At 37.5% G+C, this 23,660-nt stretch overlaps 1 protein-coding gene across 1 annotated transcript in view; it reads right to left on the reverse strand.

Annotated features, from left to right (window-relative positions):
• The window catches only part of LOC106069870 (Krueppel-like factor 6), a 104,074-nt gene extending 86,679 nt beyond the window's left edge, over positions 1 to 17,395 (reverse strand). The window contains exon 1 of the mRNA XM_013229633.2: positions 17,000 to 17,395. Within this exon, the coding sequence (XP_013085087.2) occupies positions 17,000 to 17,101 (102 nt within the window). The 5' untranslated portion in view covers positions 17,102 to 17,395. The remainder of the gene's footprint in view (positions 1 to 16,999) is intronic.
• Positions 17,396 to 23,660: the final 6,265 nt, after the last annotated feature.

Raw genomic sequence — 23,660 nt, forward strand, 5'->3', positions numbered from 1 at the left:
CCTACTCTAATGGGTACCTAACATTAGTTGACGAAAAGTAAAAGCGGTTGGTCATTGTGCTGGCCATGTGACACCCTCGATAACCGTGGGCCAAAGAAACAGATGACTTCTCCATCATCTGCCCTATAGATCGAAAGTGAACTTTAATCAGGTACAAGATTTAGGGAGAATAAATTTAACTGCACATGTTTTAGGTTCAAAGCTGAGTCATTGGAAACCTCCGTGAGCAATACATTCTAATCAATTTACTCACTATAAACTCGTAGATAAGACTTAAAGACGGTATTACTAAAGGACGTAGGGTATTTCAGACACTTTGACTTACGATGGTGCTTAAAGATGGGGCGATTAAATGAAGGTGGGTCTTGGCACTACAGCAGTCATTAAATTGTTTTTTCTCCATCACACGCCACCTGCAGAATCCGGCAAAGTAACAATCCTTTTTGATCTATAATGACTGTTTTATAAAGCCTGTATAGTACTAACATATTTTACGTAGGAAAAAAATAGTTTTTCACTAATGACTAAGCAACTGTCGCCTCTAGGTCAAGAATATGTGTGTGTGTGCGACACATGCCTTAAGCGAGAGATTGAGTACTTTCCCATTGTTCCACTATGTTATTATATGAGTGATTCAGCGTGTGCAAACACTTGAGATCAATACTTGACATATTAACAATGAGCAACCGAGTTTTTCAAAAACTATGATAGCTCTGAAGATTCCTCTGAGGGGAAAAAGGATACTATTTGATATATGTGTGAGTCGTGTCCATTAAGTCCACCATGGGCGGACTGAGTGTCGAAATCCGCCCGGGCATTTCTATGTAATTCGGCCCACAAATTCTATATCATATGATGGGCATCCATTTCTAGGTCTACCTGTCCTCAAAGTCATTATGTCAAGTTTGATAATCTATTAATATGCATGTATACAGTGAACTCTACATCTTTATTAGAAATATAGGCCTTATTGCTACTTTTTAATCGCTAAGTATGTAGGCCCTAAAAGGATGAAGCCTACTAGTAGCACTGTCTGCGGATGAAGGCTATTACATTATTTCGGAAAATGTGTTAAATAAAAATGGTATTACACTGTAGAGTCTGTGAAAGATTTCTTTTTAAACATGAGGCTCAGGTGCCCTTTTTATAAGAGAATACTATAAAACCTTGAACAATTTCTTACGTGCCATAGTTACATCGTTGCGGCCATTTCGGTTGCTCTACCGGCCCATTTGGCTACCGGCCCACCGGCATTTGCCCAAATGCCCATATAGCCAGTCCGCCCATGAAGTCACCTTTTATTTAGCAGCATGACTAATCTATTATAAATACGGTAATATCAAGATTGATAATAATAATAATAAATTGATACCGTTAGGCCATGAGAGGTGAGGACGTGGGGCTTTTCTTTTAGAGGCCCAAACCAATCATTAATGAAATCCTATGAGGGCCCCTATAAGGCTAGACTACAGGAGTGCCTCGTCCAGCACTTGCTGTACAATATAAAGACTATTATTAGTTATACGTGTTGTCTGTGATGCAATGTATGCTGAATTTACATTTTTTTCTTCGTTTATTTTATATTTCTCACTTTTAATTATATGAATACTCCGGTATTTAGTGTATACATTCCACAATCTCTTAATTCTTTAACAATTCTAATTTCTGTTTTTCTGATGTATAATCAGTTTACTTTTAGTCATAATTACATTTCAAGCCCATAATCTTTAAGACGAAAACTCTGTGCTTTAATATACGTCTTAGGAGATTACAAACCACTTTTACAACAAAATCTTTCTATACATAAGAATTTTAGGCGCAACATATGGCATATATCCATACAGTATACCACTATCCGTAACTTCGTGATGTCCCAGTCCTTCCCACGCTGTCCTTCAGGAAGCCTGGTTTAGGATGCAATAACAATCCCCATATCTGAAGGAAAGTACCAAGCATATACCCCCCCCCCCCCAAAAAAAAAAAAGGCCTGTAATGTTTCTAGTCCCTAATTGGAGACATAAATAATATTTCAATAATAGGCCCTGAAGCCAGCTCACACTGAGGTAACTGATAATTATATTTTTAGGAATGGGAAATAACCTGTGAAATCGTCTCCCATTTAACGACGCTTTATCGTCTAATAGGAAAAAAAAACAGGGGGGGGGGGGGAAGAGACATTATCCGAACCCTTGAATCCAACGGAATGTTACGCTCCTGCTCAAAAGATAAAACTAGAAGTCTTGTCTTCACATGGATACAAGGGTTAGTTTCAACACAGAAGACGTTTTTGAAAAGAGCTATTAAAGTAGATGATGCAACAAGAGTAGAGTCATGACCTTGTCTTTGTCTCCAGGCCAGGCACTAAGGGAGGTGATGCAAAATGTGAGTGTCTTAACAATCAGCAGGAAAACGTGAACATGCAGTAACCGACGCGCTGCGTACTCTAGGTTTCAGTTAACGAGCCGTACAGCGAATCCTGTTGGGATGCAGGCCAGGTCATTGCGTCATCGGCTAGGAATGTTTACAACCGCTCAGCGCACAATCCGATTCACACGCTTGCATATAAGCACACACACACACACACACACACATCAGGGCTACAGAAGGAAGGATTAACGATGCACTTTAGTGGAGAGTCCTTTCGTGTGTGAAGCACCTTAAAATTAAAAAAAAAAATTTTTTGGTTTTACAGAAATCGCAAAAAAAAAAAAGTTATTGTCATTGCAGTTTTAAAATAGATTACTAGCAGTTGGGGGGGGGGGCGATACATAAAAGAAAAAGCAAATTTGTACATAGAGGGGTAATATGAATATATCTGTTGCAAAAAACAAAAGGCAGGGGCCAAAGAGGCAGACCATGCTAAAATTTCAACATTATTCCGTTTGATCGTCTAAGAGCTGAGCCGAAAGGCTCTTCGAGCTCAAAGTTTAAAAAGGATGATTTAATGAAGCTTTATATGTTTTGCAAAAAACAAAAGGCAGGTGCCCCAAAGGCAGACCATGCTAGTACGATGGCTTGATGACGATGAGGCAGACATACAACAGCCAAAAGTCTGGGCATGGAGACGCAAAGCACCGGATAGATCAGAATGGAAAGATGTGCTACTTAATAAGCAGGCCAGGGGCACTCATGTGCTGTAGAGCCACTGGGATGAGGGATGATGGTATATTTGGCTAAAATTTCAACATTATTCCTAAACAACAACTTGAACAATCTAGTTCAAGGGAAGATAACTTCTAAAACAGGACTACTAAAAACACAATGACTGAATACAAAATTAAATGTAAATGAGCTTTTTTTTTTTAAAGTTATTTATTAAAAACATTTGACTAATACGTTTGTGTAGAGAGCGCAATTAACCGGTTCGGGCGGTTGAAGTCTAAATCAACATCAGTACACAATTATGTTATTATTATCTCCCATGCTAGTTATCGATAGAGGCAACTAGCTATTAGCGGTAGGGGAGAATACCCAAAGTTATATAAGCTGTTTAATGACAACACAAGTGTGATTAAATTCTTTATATTTGAACTATATAACGGGGGCCACTATTTCCTAAGCTGGACCACTCTCATTAGTTGCTGTTACCTTTTCGTTGACCTGCTGACTATTGTTTAAAAAAAAACGCAAACTCTATGGCCATATTACAAGGTCTTCGGGGCTCGCAAAGACCTTCCTTCAGGGAACAGTACCAGGAAAAAGGAAAAAAAGAGGCAGAGAAAGCGATGGGAAGACATAACAGAATGGACCATCCTGCCATTGACAAGTGGTTCTATCCAAGACTAAATACAGAGAGGAATGGAAAAAGACGGTCGGCAAATCTTGTGTGGTGCCCCAATGGCCCAACAGACTAAGGGATAGGTGAAGGTGAAGATAAAGATGATAGCCCACTTGATAGTCCACTCCTGACCTCTAGGAGATATTCTTCCTAGTGTCCAAAAAGCTTCTCGGGGTGCTAAAACTCATAGTGTACGTCATCTCACGTGACTTAATAGTGACCAATAGGGAAGATAACAAGGGAAATAAACTATCCGAAACTTTTTGAAAAAAAAAAAGAGCTAGTATCGATTCAAAACATACTAAAAATTCAAGTGTTTGACATGCTGAAAATAGTGCTCTCAGAAATCAAAATACTGTTAGGGGCTTTAATTAAGAGACTGCCGAAAGCGAGTATTTACATGCAAAATGAGGTTTGGGAGCTAGCGACATATAGAGCGAAGTTCTAACGAGACATAAAGCTATCTTTAACATCTCGAATTAAAAGATGGCTGAAAAATAACTAAACATACAGTATGATGCTGAATAAGTGCATTTGCAATGATAGTACTTAGTTGTAGATTCTGTGGCCTCACACTGCCATTGCGTTATGGACAATTGTATTTAGTTTTTCTCACTGTTTCTTCCGTTAGATTAACCTCATCCATTGACCCACTATGATTCTTATTTTTAGATACTATTTAGGTTGGACTTTTAAGCAGGAGCAATTGGCCTGACCTAGTGACCTTATCTGGTCAACCGCCAGCAAACATGAATTTCGTGACATACTGAAGATGGTAGCCTGGTCTTGTGGTATGCGCTGCGGACTTTCGTCTAGGTGGTCCCGGGTTCGAACCCTGCCCTCCATCAACCTGTCATCCTGCAGGAGGCTTGAGAGAGAACACAATTCTCATTCTTGATGAAAACTTTCAAGTCTTGTGTTTGTAGATAGAATGTAGGGACGAAATAAGATCAAAACCTTTAACAAAGACAAGCTGATTTTGAAATTACAATACAAATACTTTCCAGTCTTCCATTGTTTTTTTAACATTTAATAATAATAAGAAGGCTTGTCTTCGAGTCCGAAAATTAGTGAGGAGTGCAGTATTTCCCGTGCCCCGCAGCCCCAGCTGTGACCTACATATTTTGCCACAACCAGAGCAAGCATAACCATTGTCCGCAGGTGGTCGATTTAATTTAATACAGTAATGATACAATTAAAAAAAAAAGGAACATTGCTTAATACGGTTAAGAGACGAAAGCTGAGCTGGTTTGATCATTTTATAAGATATAAACCACTGTCAAGTCATTCTTCAAGATACAGTAGAAGGAGCACGAAGAAAGGGTCGTCCAAAGAAAAGCTGGCTGGACAACAGAACAGAATGGACCGGCCTCGCTCTTGATATTATACAAAGAACAGCTGCTGACCGGGAAAAGAGTAGAGATTTTGTTGAGAGAACTGTCGCAGCACCCCGACGACGAAACTCAAGGGCCAGATTAGATGAAAAATATATAACTAATATGCTGATTCGAGAAATAGAAATGTTTCAGAAAATAATTTTACTGATCAAATTCCGATACTATGTGTGTGGTGGCTGGGGGGGTGGGAGGGGAGGGATTATTCCTCTTCCTGTATTCCTACTCCTAAGTTCCGGAAACACGCTTGTAGCTGAGAAGTTTCGTTTAATTCAGAAAATCATCGACTACTTTAGACATCTGATATACTAAAGTGCGCATACCTCTTGTCAAGGAGATTAGACAAGAGGGTAGAACTCGAGTCTATTAGGTTGATAGCAGTTTATAAGGCAATCACTGTAATGAGTTTCAATTTAACAGCTACAACTTCCTAGCTGATGCCTTAGCTCCCGAATAGAACCGAGTAACTTAGGGGCACTTCCTTCGAGCGCCAATGTTTAATTTGAAATCATAAGATACAAAACATTCTTAAACCCATTTACTCGATCCGAACCCACGAACATTCGCATCGTAGTTGTGATATAGATTGCTTGATTCTAAAATATGATTCATAAAAGTGGGGCTACCAAGTTCTAACACCCTGAGATATGTTATGCCTAATGTCACGTCATAAATCTATGAACAGTCAGATAAGCTGTACAAACAGGCGCACACATAAAGAAGACACAGGCATTTCAAGGACCTGCACTTAGAGATAGAACAGTTGTCATAAAAAACTCTAGAAATAAAAATTAAAAAAAACATTGCCCTTACACGAACACAGGGTTTAGAAATAGCTAAAAAAAAATCCTGATGTATAAGAATAGAATTTAAAAAAGAGAAATTACGTGTTTACGAAATAAAACATGTTTTGTATTAGATAGATGTGAGGGTAAGGGATTTGTCTCCGAGTCCGGGGATGCAGATAGACAACGAAGAAGACAGAAAGACAAGCAGACAATGCAACGATACGGCAGTTCTAGAAAGGCGGAATCGCTGATAGGATGATAATGCAGTAATATTTAGGATGGCGGGTATGATAGGTTAATAGCTAGATCGTGACAAATGATCGTAATGGTATATCGATTTACTAAACAATAAAAAAAGAAAATGAAAATACAAAGCGTAGTGATTGACAGAGTGAACCAGAAAATAAGAAGAAGGTGCGCAGGTAAGTATAGAGGTGAAAAGATGGATGAATGGTGTATAGATGGTTGGATGGATGAAGGGATGGAGATGCAGACACACAAATAAAGAGATAGATAAATAGATATATAGATATATAGATAGATAGATAGATAGATAGATAGATAGATAGATAGATAGATAGATAAATAGATAGATAGATAGATAGATAGATAGATAGATAGATAGATAGATAAATAGATATATAGATAAATAGATAGATAGATAGATAGATAGATAGATAGATAGATAGATAGATAGATAGATAGATAGATAAATAGATAGATAGAAAAATAGATAGATAGATAGATAGATAGATAGATAGATAGATAGATAGATAGATAGATAGATAGATGGTGCTACTTCTAAGACATCAGCCAACACAATTCCTGGTCTACACTGGGATTCGAAGTCGAGTCCTCTAGTGCTTTATGCCACTTAGCAACAAATTTCATCTTTAATGACAATTTATAGAAACTCTCTGGGCCAGCCTCGCGATACTTTTGTAAGCCATGAAACCAAAGGAACATATACATTCTTTCCAAAATGAGGTGTAATGAAACTAAGGGCAAACTGCAGCGAAAGGGCAGGGGACGGCAGGGTTCAAATTCGGGACTTTTAAGGTGAGAGTCCTAATCGAATACCACACAATCAGACAGCCATCCGTCATGGGGCACCAGAGACCTTTGCATTTGGAATAAAAAACTTGATAAAAGTACCATTTTCATAAAACATAATTGCTTGGATATCTATGAAAACAAATTGAAACTCACTAACGAATTACTAGACCTCACTAGCAGAACATTGACTCGCTGTCAATACCACGTAACCAAACAGCGTGTAGCTTAGCAACTGATAACGCTACCCAGTAGAATTACAGGGTCTAAAAGAAAACATGGGAATCCATACGCATTACAATAACAGCTGATGCCTTTTCATGGATAAATCCAGAACAATCCAAGCCTAATTACCTTCAAACTCCCCGGCTTCCATAGGGACCAATTCACTAACAGGACTTATTGAGAGAGAATTGTAGGTTACATTGACCTAATAGAACGCTTGAGAAACGGACTAACTAATGTACAGTCTTCAATTTTAAACTAAAGGATCTTTTCCCGCTAATAAAATTTTGTTTTCCTCATGATACAATCGCTTTTGATGACATGTTTCGAGGAGGGTGGGGTCTGGCATAGGGTTTCCGTGATGTCTTTAGACGCTCAACAAACATAACTCAACTTAAACCTGGATTCGAACTATACCTGATTTATTAGCTGTACACTTGTGGTTTATGCCACTATTACCTCATTTCTTATTCTAATTCTAGTAACGAGTTTATGGTGAACGATAGAGTAAATTTGTTGAAGTCAGTCTCGCGGAGTTCGTCAAACAGGACGATGGCAGTTTTTTTTTTTTACGTGAAATTATTTAAGAAAAAAGGAATAAGTAGAAAACAATTCTATAGTATTAAGTGTTCTCGTCTGCTATAATTAGTTCTGCCTACCCGTAATTGTTGATATGTAGTGTATCAGTTAGCTGCTAAGTGCTAATAATGACCTCGCTATCATTCATTCAATCTCTCTTTTTGTCTTTCTCTATATGTCTTTATATCTCTCTTTATTTCTCTTTTTATCCCTCTCTTTATCTCTCTCTTTTTATCTCTCTATATATATCTGTATCTCTTTATCTCTCTCTCTCTCTTAATCTCTCTCTGTCTCTCTCTCTATAACTCTCTTTTTCATCTCTGTCTATCTCGACACCTCTATCTCTCTCTCTCTTTCTCTCTTTTTGTATCTCTTTCTCTCTTGCGTCATCTCTCTCTTTCTCTCTTTTTGTAGCTCTTTCTCAATATAATAATAAGCAATAATAATAATAATAAGTATCGGTTGACACAGAATTACATAAGCACATCCAACAACAGCTAAGTACAATCACCATCATTTACAGCACAATCACCTTCATTTACAGCACAATCACCTTCATTTACAGCACAATCACCATCATTTACAACACAATCACATTCATTTACAGCACAATCACCTTCATTTACAGCACAATCACCTTCATTTACAGCACAATCACCATCATTTACAGCACAATCACCATCATTTACAGCACAATCACCAAAATATACAGAATAATAACAATGGCAGACTTGGCATCAAACAAGTCAGACCTATGAAACAACCGACTATCAGTTCGCACAAAATTAAAAAAAACTAACATAATTTCCTCCTGAGTGTGCAACTTAATAGTTAAGCCACATTTAGTAACCCACATTTTCTAGTAGTAATAATAATAATAATAATAATATGTATTATCCGTGAGGAAATTCACTTTACAATTGTGCATAAATTCCAATAGAATATTAGAGCCAATAATTTGTACAATAGCACACAACATGAGTTTCTTAATCATCCAGTTTACAACAGTTCATTTTGTTCAACAATTTAATTGCCTCAGGAACAGAAGAGTTCTGGTGTTTATTAATTTATTTATTTATTTTTTGTGATCGGTGTCTTTTCTCTTCTTTGTGATAGTAAAATGTTCAAATTGTGAACATATAATCTTTGCATTTTCTTTCCTAGTTTCCTCTATTCATAACTTCATTAATAAGTGAAAATTATCCGCATGTGACAAGCAAGCTTTTGACAACAAGATAACAGTAAAGAAAATATAGATATAACTGAAGAACTAATACAATTATGGCATAATCCAGGACTTAAAAGTCACCCGATATTAGAATTAGATCAAGTTCTGTGTTCATCTATCCTCATCTTATATTTATTATCATTATATAGATATATATATATATCTTGCCGATTAGGTTATTTTATTTTTTGTGATCGGTGTCTTTTCTCTTCTTTGTGATAGTAAAATGTTCAAATTGTGAACATATAATCTTTGCATTTTCTTTCCTAGTTTCCTCTATTCATAACTTCATTAATAAGTGAAAATTATCCGCATGTGACAAGCAAGCTTTTGACAACAAGATAACAGTAAAGAAAATATAGATATAACTGAAGAACTAATACAATTATGGCATAATCCAGGACTTAAAAGTCACCCGATATTAGAATTAGATCAAGTTCTGTGTTCATCTATCCTCATCTTATATTTATTATCATTATATAGATATATATATATATCTTGCCGATTAGGTTATTTTATTTGGCTTAAGGGCTGAAGAAGGTTGGATGTCACTGGGTTACATGATGAAGTTCTGTTTTCATCTACCTATTTCCAAGTTTGCGAAGGTGTATATATCTTACCGTTAAAGACATAAATGAGTTTTTCTTTTTTCTTTTCGTGATAACGCAATGGCAATTTAAAAAAAAAATACAACTCCAAAAAGGAGTGGTATTACATTATGTGGACAAGGGTCAAGGAAAACTGGACACTAGGAAGGGTTACGTACGAGAGTAAAAGAAAACAAAAATGCAGGAAGTCAGTGGAAAAAAAGTTTTAAGGGGATTTTGACATCGCGCTTCCACAGGGATTAGCGTAGGAGAGTGAGGATTACACGAGGGCAGTCACGGAGGGACAAGATACCTGAGTGAAGCAGAATATATTGAAGAAGAGAGGGAGGTAAAGAGAGGAGGAGGGAGGGAGAGAAGTTTCGGGTTGAGTCAATGGAAAGTTAAAACAGGGGAAATAACTCATTACCTATGTTGAATTAGTGGGACCATGAATGTTTAACATGATTAGAGTACACGACGATCTGGCGCGTGGGTATTGTATGCTGCTCGTTTCCTGTTTTCCCAGAATACACTAAAATCTGAATGCAGCTCAAATGTGGCGTTCACAGATGCCCATCCACAGGAAATACACATTCAAATTAAGTTGAGCATTTAACAGTGTAATTATAAAATGAAATGCAAATTTTACAACAAAATAAAAAAATTATCAAACCATGAATGTCATTTCATTTAGACTTGAAGACTTCAAATAGCGTTGACATACGGAGAAACAAGAAATTGCTTTTCACTTTCAATTAGTACAGCGGTTCTAAAACTTTTAAGCTCGGCGACCCCTTTTTACAATTCCTCACTTTGCCGCGACCCCTCCCTCCTTACACACACACAGCAATAGAAGAGAAGACAATAACAATCCATATTTTCGATAGTCTTAGGCGACCCCTGGCAAATTGTCAATCGACCCCCAAAGGGGTCGCGACCCACAGGTTGAGAACCCCTGAATTAGTATATAGTTCGCCCATCGTGGTTCGATGATGACCACTTTTGACACCCAGATGGCTGAGGGCTTTGCACTGGGGGTTTGTGCCTCTTCGTGCGGCTTGTGAGACATATATGAGCTACACGCCGGGCAGGTTATCCCAGCTGGAGCTAGTGTCATTGGCCTTGCTTTTTTTTCTCTGGCGCTTTTCTTCTGCCAGCGATGTTCTCGTTTCCTCAGCAACCTGTGCGCCAGTTTTCACAGCGCGACGAAATGATGCTCTGTCATGTGCTTCTGTCTCCCAGGTGGCTGGGTCAACGCTGAACGCTTTCAGAGAAGCTTTGAGAGTGTCCCTTAAGCGTTTTCTTTGTCCACCTTGTGAGCGCTTTCCTTCCCTTGATTTCAAATGACCATTTTCCCCGAGATGGCGACCTGTGTCCACGCTTGAAAAGGCAAAACTACGTTGACTCTGCCCATTCTGCCAGCGCCTCTCACCACTGCACGTCGCTAAATGAGATTATTACCGGCACACCTATGTTCGCTTGAATCCATTTATTGTGTTTCCATGAATGGCTTTAGTCAGTAATAGATTAATATAATTGTTCTATAGAATATTCCTAAAGAATTTTTTGACAAATTATTGGGTGTGGCTGGACTCGGGTAATGTAAAGAAACTTTGTAATATAAAATGGGCCACACTCCAATTATAAAAAAAAAAAAAAAAAGAATACAAAAATGATCGAGTGAGTGTGTGTGTGCGTGTGTGTGTGTGTGTGACTAATTGAAAACAAATGTAAACTCAAACCTGAGGAATTTATGTCAGTATTAGTTAGTAGATTTTAAAAAAGGAAACTTAAAGCTTACTAGAGCTGTACTGGTAAACAGAAGACCTGAGAAGAAGACCTATGAACAAATAGGTCATGTTCTGAAGTGATCATACAAACAAGGCAAAACCTGGGTGAAGAGAAGCACTTAGGGAGGTCACACAGTGCTGAGGTCATTTCACGTGGATTTGAATGTACTACTGTTTTTTGCTGTCAGAAGGTGTTTGCCTACAACCAAAATTATTTAATGATTTTTTCAAAGGGTCAATTCATTTATGAACTCTTCTGAGATATTTATTTTCTATTATATTTCCATTTATAGCTTCTTTTTTACAAAGCTTAAACTAACTCGCTCTATCTGTCTGTCCGTCTGTCTGTCTAGTAAAAAGTTTGAATGCGTTATTTCATTCTCGGATCAAGTTGAAACATTTATACAATTATTTATTGTACCTAACAAACCATGAATTAACCATGACATAATGTAAAAATTAACCAATTAGTTAATTAATTATTGGTAATGAATTATTTTCTTTATATCGAAAAAGGGAAATAACTTCTCCATTTTCAAAGTGTAATTTCCCTTAGATAAGCTTCCTTTGTTGTTTATTTTCTTTTTAAGTATGTACAAAATAGTTTTCTTGTTTAAAATTTAATTTGTCCACGGGCAATACACAAGGGATTTATTTTCTGTATTTCTTGTTTGTAATATTATAATCACAATATTGATTCGACTTTCTTTTTGTGGACAGTAAGAAGTAACGTCTTGTCGCTACAATATCTTCAGGTGTTATTTAATCATGTCTTCAAGGTATTTTCTTTCTTTTTCCTGTATTCACCTGAAAACGGCTTAAGCTATTGCATTTTTTAGTATGTGGGTTCCTCATAACCGGGGACTGCCCTGGGTGCGCCAAAAGTGAGGCGGCGCCAAGTTGAAGAGGCTGTGGCGCCAGTACATTGTATAATGAATACAAACGTACTAACATCTTTTGGTGTTAATGGCTACAGAGGTGTAGCAATCTTAACAGAGGTGTAGCAATCGTAACAGAGGCGTAGCAATCGTAACCGAGATTTAGACTTCGTAAAAGAGATGTAGCAATCGTAACAGAGATGTAGCAATCGTAACAGAGGTGTAGCAATCGTAACAGAGATGTAGCAATCGTAACAGAGATGTAGCAATCATAACAGAGATGTAGCAATCGTAACAGAGGTGTAGCAATCGTAACAGAGATGTAGCAATCGTAACCGAGATTTACACTTCGTAAAAGAGATGTAGCGTTAAAAATATGTAATAATCGTCTGGCAGATGTAGCATTCATAAGAGATTTAGCAACGATAAGAGGAATCTAGGTATCAAAAGAGATTTGTAGCTATCTTAAAAAGATATAGCTATCGTAACAGAGATGATCTAATCGTAAAAAAGGTTTAGGAATCGTAACGGAGATGTAGCAATCATAGCGGAGATGTAGAAAAATCATAGCGGAGATGTAGCAATCATAGCGGAGATGTAGCAACCATAGCGGAGATGTAGAAATCATAACTGAGATGTAGCATTCGTAACAGATGTCGTAATCGTAACATAGATGTAGCCATAGTAAGGAATGATAGCATATTTAACATGAAATTTCCTTTAATGTACCAAGGTAATGTAGATATAGGAGAGTAAGGGGTGGGGGGGATGAAGGAGCAATACAACTCTAATTGTCAATGTGCTGGACCCCACGGAGCAGACTTTAAGATAGCCGTGCAAGGCCGGCGTTACCTTTGAAGTGCGCATATAAATGTGTCCCAGTGTGTAACTCAACGGATGAATCGTTCCGTCACACATGACCTGTGGTGCTGAAACATTTTGTGTGATTGCGTTAGTGCTTACAAGGTATGCAAATGTTAATTCAACATGTATCAAACACAGCCACAATTCCCTAGAAATCCTCCGCGTATACTTATACAATCATTTAATTCAACATGTATCATACACAGTCACAATTCCCTAGAAATCCTCCGCGTATACTTATACAATCATTTACAAGGCCCTTGATCTTTCGGTCTTTCTTTTATAGTTTAATAATTGATACTTCCTTGCAACAATGGAACGTTTCCTAAGACCAGTCTGTTGTGGACGGTTGTTGACTTTTAGCATGGAACTACTGGTAGATAACTAAACCGTTGTAGGCGTCATATATCTTAACTTATAAAACTTTAAATAGCTTGAATAGCTTCTTTGTAAACAATAATATAAATTACTTGTATTACACTCTAGATCAGGGGTTCTCAACCTGTGGGTCGCGACCCCCTTGAGGGTCGATTGACGATATAGATATAATAAAATCTACTTGAGAGGAAATAAATGTAGACTTAAGGAATAATATTTAATGGTATTCTGAACAAAATCGATCTCACCAAAATAACACGCCTATGAGCCAACGGGACAGTGGCGTGTCCTGCAAACTGCTTTAATATAGCTGGTTGTTTACTTTTATTAATAGTGCATAAAATGCTTCATATTTCAATACAGATGTAAGTAAAAACACAAATGCTATCTTGAACACTTTAAGTAATATCACAGCTCGCTATCAGTAAACTACATAAAGGAAACATACAGAGGGTTTAGGGTTAAGGGTTAGGGTTGTATAATACACGTCTTTCCGTCTCTCGTCTTTCACTTATCATCCCATTTCCACCCTCCTATTACAACCTCCACTTCGATGTACTTCCTCATGGTTACATCATAATCAACTTAGCACAGACAACCAAACTATCAATCTAGTTATACTCATGAGTACACCAGACCTGTTCTTCATTTTCACAAAGGGCTCAAAAATTATTCTTTTTTTTTTAATTTTAAACTCGAGTATTATGCTCCGACTTATTTTTCATTAAAAAATATCTATATTATAAAGCAGAAAGTAAGGCGTATGTATGTATGTATTTATGTATGTATGAATGTATTTATGTAAGTATGTCCCCAATACAAATCAAAACCGTTTGACTAATATTGATAAAACTTGGCATAAATGTTCCTTAGATCATGGCGAAGACCATAGGGAATGTTTAACCGGTGAGCCCAAAAAGCAGATAAAAAGTACCTAATTGTATCGCTATTAAGGTACGAAACTTTTAAAGAAATCGGGTAAACCCGTTTTAATAGCTAAATTAATCTTTATTTAAAAACTTTTAACAAATCGGGTAAACCCATTACCACGATGTTTTAGATTTGACATGAACGTATCGACTTAACGGGTAAACCCGTTTTCGCAATCTACTTTTACTTTCGTGGCGAAAGAAAAACAAACTTGAAAGGAATATTAGCCAAGTTTGACATAGATCTAAATCCAATCCACTAGATTAGTAATACCACAACTAAGGCCCGCAGGCCGCGGGTAATGTCCGGCTAGTTAATAATAAATACGGGTTAAAATAAACTACGCTTCTTTGAGTATCTGTTCATTGCTCTGCACCACTCCATTACGAACTGACCAGCGCTCAAATCTTTTCCCTTTAACGTCTTCTGGATACGTTCAAGTGTTGAGCAGAAACCAGGATGAATAACCTGCATTGAAACTGAACTCATTTCCTTCCTCTCATTCCGCCGTGGTGATTAGACTATATATGTATGTGTGTGTTCACATTAGACTATATACGTATGTGTGTGTTCACATTAGACTATATGTTTATGTGTGTGTTCTCATTAGACTATATATGTATCTGTGTGTTCTCATTAGACTAAATATGTATGTGTGTGTTCACATTAGACTTTATATGTATGTGTGTAAACAGGAGAAAGCGTCAGGAGAAGGAAGGGGGTAGAAGGCTGTTCCAATTTTGTGTGTATGTACTAATTAGGCCGCTACTTAAATAGTGACAAAAATCTAAATCTGTTTGACATGACATCTCTCTCTCTGCCTCTTCTCTCTCTCTTCGTCTTCCTCTCTTTCTCTCTTCGTCTTCCTCTCTCTCTCTCTCTCTCTTCGTCTTCCTCTCTCTCTTTCTGCCTCTTCCTCTCTCTCTCTCTCTCTCTTTCTGTCTCTTCGTTTTCCTCTCCCTCCTTCTGCCTCTTCCTCTCTCTCTCTCTCTCTTCGTTTTCCCCTGCCTCTTCCACTCTCTCTCTCTCTCTCTTCGTCTTCCTCTCCCTCTTACTGCCTATATATCCTACATAAAACAAAATATAACTTACAAATACAAAAATAAAATAATTGAACATTGTAATGACACAAGATGCGTAGAAGTTGATGTGAATCGGGTTTTTCCTAAGTAATGTGACGAGTAAGAACAGAGGAGGATTATGAACAAGAAGAATAACGGATAAGACGCCTTAGAGGACGACGCTAGGCTAGCGACGACAGAGGACTGTGCCCTTTTTATTGTTTATTAAATTGTTGAAGTTATCAGCCTGCGTTATTAAGTAGAGGACGACGCTAGGCTAGCGACGACAGAGGACTGTGCCCTTTTTATTGTTTATTAAATTGTTGAAGTTATCAGCCTGCGTTATTAAGTATATTCTTGATTCATTCTGTTGTTGTGTCATATGGACTCGCATGCACCATTAACATATATATACTCATCAACAAAATAGACCATCAACAACATAAAAAGATAAAGACGCGTATTTCTTATAGCATATGTTAAGGCAAATTCTTAGAAAACTTTTTCTAGTGCCCGTGCAGCAATACTGCATGGAACAAGTTGCCTGAATCAGCCAGGAATACTAATGATTTAAATTAATACATGGATAGTGTAATTTAAGATAAGATAAGGGTTTATTCAATTACAATTATTAAACTGATGGCGCAAAGGTTAAATCTTGTGTCCTCTTAACCTTAATTTATTTCCTTTAAATAAATTCGATCTGCAGGATAGTTAAGAGACAGATGTAGTTTCTATTATTCATTCCAATGCAAGCCAAGATAAAAGAAAAAAGTTATGTTTCTAAATAACTAATGACAACATCAAAACTAGGAATGCAGGTGATCTATAACTAAACAGGCAAGCACGAAACAAATTAAAACTGATGTATTGAAATCTTAATTACTTTAAATATATTATGACTATACAAACATAGTGATTGACAATACAATAAGTAGGTGTACTTAAAACAGATCAAGAGGTCTACAGACATAATTGCTCTTGAGTTTAACAATACAAACACAGTTTGACAACACAATACAGTCAGTGCTAATATATATAGACATCACAATGACTACATCTACACACTTTGACTAGACAAACACAGTTTGACACCCAACACAATTAGAAGAACTACATAGATGTATACATATTATTGCTAGTGAGTTTAACATTACACATATCACACACACACATACTTTAACAACACAATACACTCAGTTCTGATAAATAGACATCATAAGGACTACATCTAGAATCTAGATCTATATCTACACACTTTGACTAGAAAAACACAGATTAACACCCAACACAATTAGAAGAACTACATAGAAGCAAGATAATATTGCTAGTGAGTAAAACATTAGACGCACACTTTGACAACACAATACACTCGGTTCTGATATATATAGACATCACAAGGACTAGATCTATATCTACACACTTTGACTAGACAAAACACAGATTGACACACAACAAGACCAAACCTGTTGCCAGCGGTCCTCAAGAGAAGGTTGAGCTGAGAAGTACCCTGTCTCATGTACAACCTGCAGCTCCCTGAATATGTTACTGGTCGGTAATATATCCATTCTGAATTCATCCACAAATGAAACCAGCACACACAATTTTTTTAAAATCAAAACATTTTGAACGAAATCTCTTGAAAGTAATCCAGAAACATTCACGCTTCAATAGAAGCTAATTAAAACAAAATGAAAAGGCTGTAAGGAAATTATCAAATAAAACCCAGGCACACGGACACTGTCAATGATAAATATCCTCTTCCATTCAGCGACTACACACAACAGGGAATGGAAAAGAAGCAGAAAAAAAAAATATGACACAATTAATATTTTTTCTGTGCCCCTCGTTCGCTAGCTCGTACGTCTGCTGAACTCAACGTGCGGGGATTTAGTCACACGGGGGTTTCTAAACACGGCGCAACAGCCATCTCCGCTGCGTCAGAATAACTAGGTCATGGAATACCCTGATCTTGGTTAACCAATGGCGCGAGGGCAACCCCAGACGGTGGTATTCAAAGAATGTTCATTGACCAATCCTGCAGGAGGGATATTTTTATTTCTTTTCTTTCTAACTCTCCATCCCCCCCCCCCCCGAAAAAAAAAGTCTGTAATGTTTTAAAAATGAAAGTACTTTACACAAAAATTAGAAAGTGATCAGCCTACACTTATTGATTGATTGCGTTGGTTATTAATAAAACAAAAATAAGCGTGTGTCGTGTTTATCTTAAAAAGGACTTTTCAATCTATAAAGCAGTGCTCAAACTTTCTCAAACTGGTTTTGAAGAAGACGATTTTGAATTTCGGGATTTTTAGGGCGAGTCCACCCAACTCTAATGGGCACCTGACTTTATTTGGGGAAAATAAATGCGGTTGGTCACTGTGCTGGCCACATGACACCCTGCTCGTTAACCGTTGGCAAAAACAACAACAGCAACAACAACAACAACAGATGACTTTACTACTTGTTATGGAGTGTATGTACTTCTTCTTCTTCTTTTTCTTGAAACTGTCAGGTAGTGTTGAGCCCTCGGCTCTTTGAACTCTAGGCCAGCAAAAGTGAACAAGAACTCCCTTTCACCGCCTGAAATGAGAACAGTGTACACTGTTCTGTCTGTCGGGGTGTCAGACTCGCGGCCAGAGACCGCCTGCACCGGGACCCCTGCCATTTTCCTTTTATATACCAGGCTAACCGTGCAGGGCATGCCATTTATGTAACGGCCCCTTGAGGAACGGTTCCTGGATTGTGATAATGTTGTCGGAGCTTTTTTACAACTCCGCACAGGAGTCTTGTTTTGCTACCCTTAAGCCTAATTGTTTCCTCAGACGATCGTTTCCACCCAGGCGCAACTATGAGAAGTGTATGTACTTGTGTTTCTATGGTGACGCTGGGAATAAGTTAGCGATTGGTTATGAATGATGCAAGGTAAACGGCATTTTACACAGCGGTCTATAGAACAAACGACTCAAGAACGTCAGACTGAGAAGACGTGTTCGTGTAGTGATCTAGATTTGGATAAAACAAAAAATTCCTTTTAAAATATTTTTACTTAAGTCAACTACATTGACCAGATATTGGGGGTGGGGGGGGGGAGCGAAAATGGGACACATTCCAATTAGTGGAAGTAAAAAAAATCTATATGTCATACAGTACTTTACAGTAGGATAGATTTAAAACTGAAAAAAGGCTGGATGCCTCAGAATAGGAACACTCCTCACGTCTCAAACACAAGATGTCCACAAAGGATCAAGAAGGAAAGGCCGAAAGATGGAAACTGTGAAGCTATTCATCAAAAGGCGATGCGAAAAGTAACATTTTGAAATAAAAGCGTGACATTGATCGAATTTTTTTGAAAAAAGTGTGACATTTGCCGTCCCGTCCGGACATTTTATGAAAAGCGGGACTTTCACGCCTAAGTCAGGACGTCTGGTCACCTTATTTACTCTCAAGTTGAAATTGTTTATATTCTAATACAAGTTATATTATATTGCTCACAAAGACATTATTCAAGCGAGCTCAACTTTTACAAGGTAAGATTTAATACACCTACAGCTGTTTAGTTTGTCCACCAGCAGTTGGGTGCTAGAAGTCAACGACCGTCCACAACACTACTACACCTTAAAGTTAACTGGAATTGGCAGCTGCATTTTAATTATTCTCGGTCACAATTCGAAATGTTAAAAGGAGGGAGGACATCCGGTCATTTTGACATGCCAAAGCAAACACACCTGTTATCGATAGAGCGAGAACGGAAGATGGCAGCATGAGGATGGACGTAGATGGAACTGAAGAGAATTGCCTAGAACAGAGTCCGATGGTAAATGGCTGCTACTGCCTGTGCTCTACAGGGAGCCAAAAGGATTAGGTAAATAAATCAAGCTTTATTCAAGTCATCTTCTTAAATCACTTCTCACCTTCTTCTTCTGTGTTCTCATTGTTATGTTGGAGCGTTCAGATGACTAGACCAATATGTGAGATGAAATGCGCAGTAGTTTCCAAATCAGGGAGCTCTCCATATAGTTTTCTTAAATCACTGATTCGTCTGTATGAAATGCTAATCAAATTAACTGTTTTACTTATTACTATCTTCAAAATGGTTTCTACTCTTTTCATTTTTTTCCCCAGCGCTAATACTTGGGGGGGAAACCTGAAAGGCCAAACCCTAGGCTTAGTGATATTGACGTTTCGATCACTCAGTGCTGTTAAAACCTCAAGCGTATCGAACTGTGTGATCGATGGTTGTCAGAGTCATGATCAGAGAAGGAAAGAGAGAGATAGACAAAAAAAAAAGGAAATAAAGAAAGCGTGAATGGCATGAACCACGTGATCGACAGGAAACACGTGACAATATAGGTTTCGACAAGAAGATTCCATGACAGCGCATTAAACGAGGCAAGATGGCGAAAGTGATAAAAGACACGGAACTAGTTTCTGTATCGAAGCGCACGAGTCTCACGGAATAACTGACCACATCAAGCGCTTAGTTTGATACGTATATCTATAATATAAAGCACAATGTATGTTGGTGTGTATGTCCTGAAAAGAAATCAAAACCTTTTAACCAATCTTGATCAAATTTGGCTTTAATGTTCCTAACATTATTGCAGGAGATCTTAGTGTATGTTTAATGTTCTTACCTGAGGACCCTAAAAATAGACAAGAAGTACATAATTGTATCTCTGTTAAAGAACAAATCTTTTTTAACAAATCGGGTAAACCCGTTTTGACAGCATTTTATACTGGATATGAATATGTTGGCTGAACGGGTAAACCCATTTCCATACTCTTACTATCATTTTTAGGCAAAATAAACAAATGTAATGGGAACATTCTCCAAGTTCGAACTAGATCTAAATTCAACCCAGTAAATCAGTAATACCCAAACTAAGGCCCACTGTCCGCGGGTCATATTTGGCTAACTTATACATTTTTTGACTAATGCATAGATTTTGTATGAGTTCGTAAACAATTGAAAACCACAATTTTTAAGCCGTTCCTCAAATAAGTAAAGTTCCCCTTTCAGACCTTTCGATCTATAGGGCAGATGATGTTAAGGTCATCTGTTTCTTTGGTAAAAGGTTAACGAGAAAAATTTCGAATCTCGGTGAAGACTGGGATTTTTTATTTCATAATATTTAGGGCGCCTTCTGAGTTCACCCAGCGCTAACGGGTACCTGTCATTAGTTAGAAAAATTAAAGGGGGGGGGGTTGGTACATGTGATGGTCACATCACCTTCATAACAGTGGGTCACAGAAACAGATCACCTCTAGACCGTATGTTGTGAAAGGGCAACATTTTTTTTTAGGGGTAAAAAAGACAGATATCATCAATAAACACCTATTATTAAACAAATGGGAGACAGAATCCTTATATTTTGTTTGACGTCTCTTATACTCTATACGTCCTGTACGTTCTACAAGTAACAGTCAAAGAGGAAGAAAGCTAACAAGACTATAAAGAAACTGGTGGCTTTAAGTTGTGAACGAGTCAACAATGTTGTCCCTACGAATTTCCCACGTGCTGCGAGAGTTTTTATTTTCGTTTATGCTGAGTGTTATAAGTCCTAGTGCCGTATTTAAGTAAGTAGAGGCCTAAGGCCGAGTTTTTATGGAGACTCTTATCCCATTAAAGCTTCATTCTAAACTCACACAATGATATCAATAAGTGAAAGAGCATGTCATATAGGTAGAGAAAGAGATAAAGCATCTGTAAATTTAATCTCGTTTCCCTTTTACTTAATATTTACATTTTGTTCAACATTTTATTATTTTTGTTGTAACGTGAGGTTAGGGTCAGGGATGATAAACTTTTAGTTGGCAACGGGTATCTTTATATATAGCGTCCTTGGGAAATGAAAAGGCAGAAAAGCTATTAAAGGCAGATTCATCTATGGAACAACCAGATAGACCTGTTAACTACCTCACCCTAAGGTCAATGTTAGTCAACAATCACAAAGAGGAGTGGCTCAACCAATGGGCATCAGGAAACACAGGCAGAGCCATGTACAAAAAAATAACTACGCCTAACAAACTGGACAGTATTAACTTCCTCCCCGCCAAGAACAATCTACAATTTTTCCAACTAAGAACAGGAAACACACCACTTTTATATTACCACCTGAACAAAATAAACTCTACAGAACTCCCCCTTTGCAGACACTGCGCCCACCCCTTTGAAAATGTAAACCATATGCTCTTTGAATGCCCCTCCCTAATCCACCTTAGCCAGACCCTACTTCCACTACAGCCCAACATAACCAACACCCTGTACGGCAGTGCTGAACAACTGAAGAAAATAGCACATTTTTTTTCCTTGGCGCAGTCTGCAAAAGAGCTCACAGCTCAGCAGCAATAAAGCTGGCTAGAAGAAGAAGAAGAATAGCGTCCTTGACATTGTTAAATTAGTCAATTTATTAAAAAATTTCTCCCAATCTTTATCTTTTTAACTTTGTTACATTTTTCTTTCGATTCTTTATATCGCGTTCTCTTCTCTATTTTGTGTGTGTGTGTCTACTTCTGTATTTTTTCGTTATAATAATGTAAACTAGATCTTCAAAATTAAAAGTATTTTCAAAAGAAGATTACAAGCTTTAAACATTTAATGGTAAATTTCCAAGAAAATAAAATATAAATTCTTCAAAGCTAAATATTGAATAAAGGAAATCGTCGATTTAAACCTCCATTGTGTCATCAATGACCAGCAACGAAAGAAGTCACAGTTTCCCACGTGTTTGAATGTGTACTAGCAATATTGACCCAGCTAAAACAAGGATAATCGGTATCGACCAGTGTATATGTCAATGCTTTCAAGTAAAAATTACAATCGGCTTATCTCAACAGACAAAAAAGCAACACATCAACACTAGAATAGACGGATGGATTCATTCAATGTTTATCTTTCATAGAAATAAAATTAAACAATATTTGCACAGCTAGGTAGATAAAAGAAAAAAAAATCGATACATGAGTTTGAAAGAGTTAAATAGATTTCTTGAAATGTGAATTTGCTCAGTATGTGAATCAAATATAGACACAGGATATTGACACTCGGGTGTTTATAAGGATCCGGCCCGTTAAAATTATTCAATATCAAACTTTCATTTGTGATAATTTGTTAATTACTGGTATTGATGTATATGTATCATTGTGTTTATATTTGATTGCTAAATGAACTTTCACTTGTGATCATTTGTTTATATATATAGCTCCTTCTGTCTCGGAAGACAATGGTTGCGCCCAGATGAGTCACTGGTTTTGGTTACGTCTTGAGACGGGGCAGAATCTGGAGTGACTGATCAAGCCAATTCTGTAGCGGCAGAGTTTGCCACAGTTCGTGCATGTATATGCATCTGTCCGAGGGCTGGGTGACAGTTTTCTCTTTCTTTCTCTTGGCTGACACAGCTTCGTTTCTTTTGCATTCGGCGAAGTTCGTACCAGCACGTACAGTCTGTCTCCATGCTGTCCGGTCATGGGCTGTCTCCTCCCACATACTTTGGTCGATGCCCGTAGTTCTCGTGTGTCGCTTGTCAAGTGTAGGTGGACGTTGTGACTTGAACAAGAATTTTATTGAGGATGTTGCCTTGATCTCCAGGCTAATCGGTCTGTTCGCCCAGATAGCGTTTGAAAGACGGCTCTTGCTTTTTCCAATTCCACAAAGCAATATCGTTATAAGTATCTCCCTCGCTTGTGATGACGCTACCTAATAATCATATTAAAAAAATACGTTTGAGCACACATACAAAACAATAAAATGCATCATTTATAAAAGGAAAAAAAAATATATACTATGTCTAAACAATTAGTTCCAAATTGTTCAACCCTAAAACAACAACTGAAGCTGGTCCGTAGTGTCGATAGAACCGCCAAGACCTAACGATACCAGACTAAATTATTTTAACAATTAATTGATTTTAATTAAATCTCCTCAGTGTCGCATGACATTACGGCCAAAATATTATGTAAGCCTAATGATCTGCAGGATGTAAAAAAAAAATAATAATTAAAAAAAAAACAGGTTAAAAGAAAAACCCAACAAAATACATAGACTATCAAATATTTCGAATAAGAACGGTAAAGCAGAAGAATACTCAGATAGTTTAAATAAGACTTTTTGTTAAGGCGGACAGT

This window comes from Biomphalaria glabrata, chromosome 16, assembly GCF_947242115.1.
Source record: "Biomphalaria glabrata chromosome 16, xgBioGlab47.1, whole genome shotgun sequence".
Taxonomy (NCBI): Eukaryota; Metazoa; Mollusca; class Gastropoda; family Planorbidae; genus Biomphalaria; species Biomphalaria glabrata.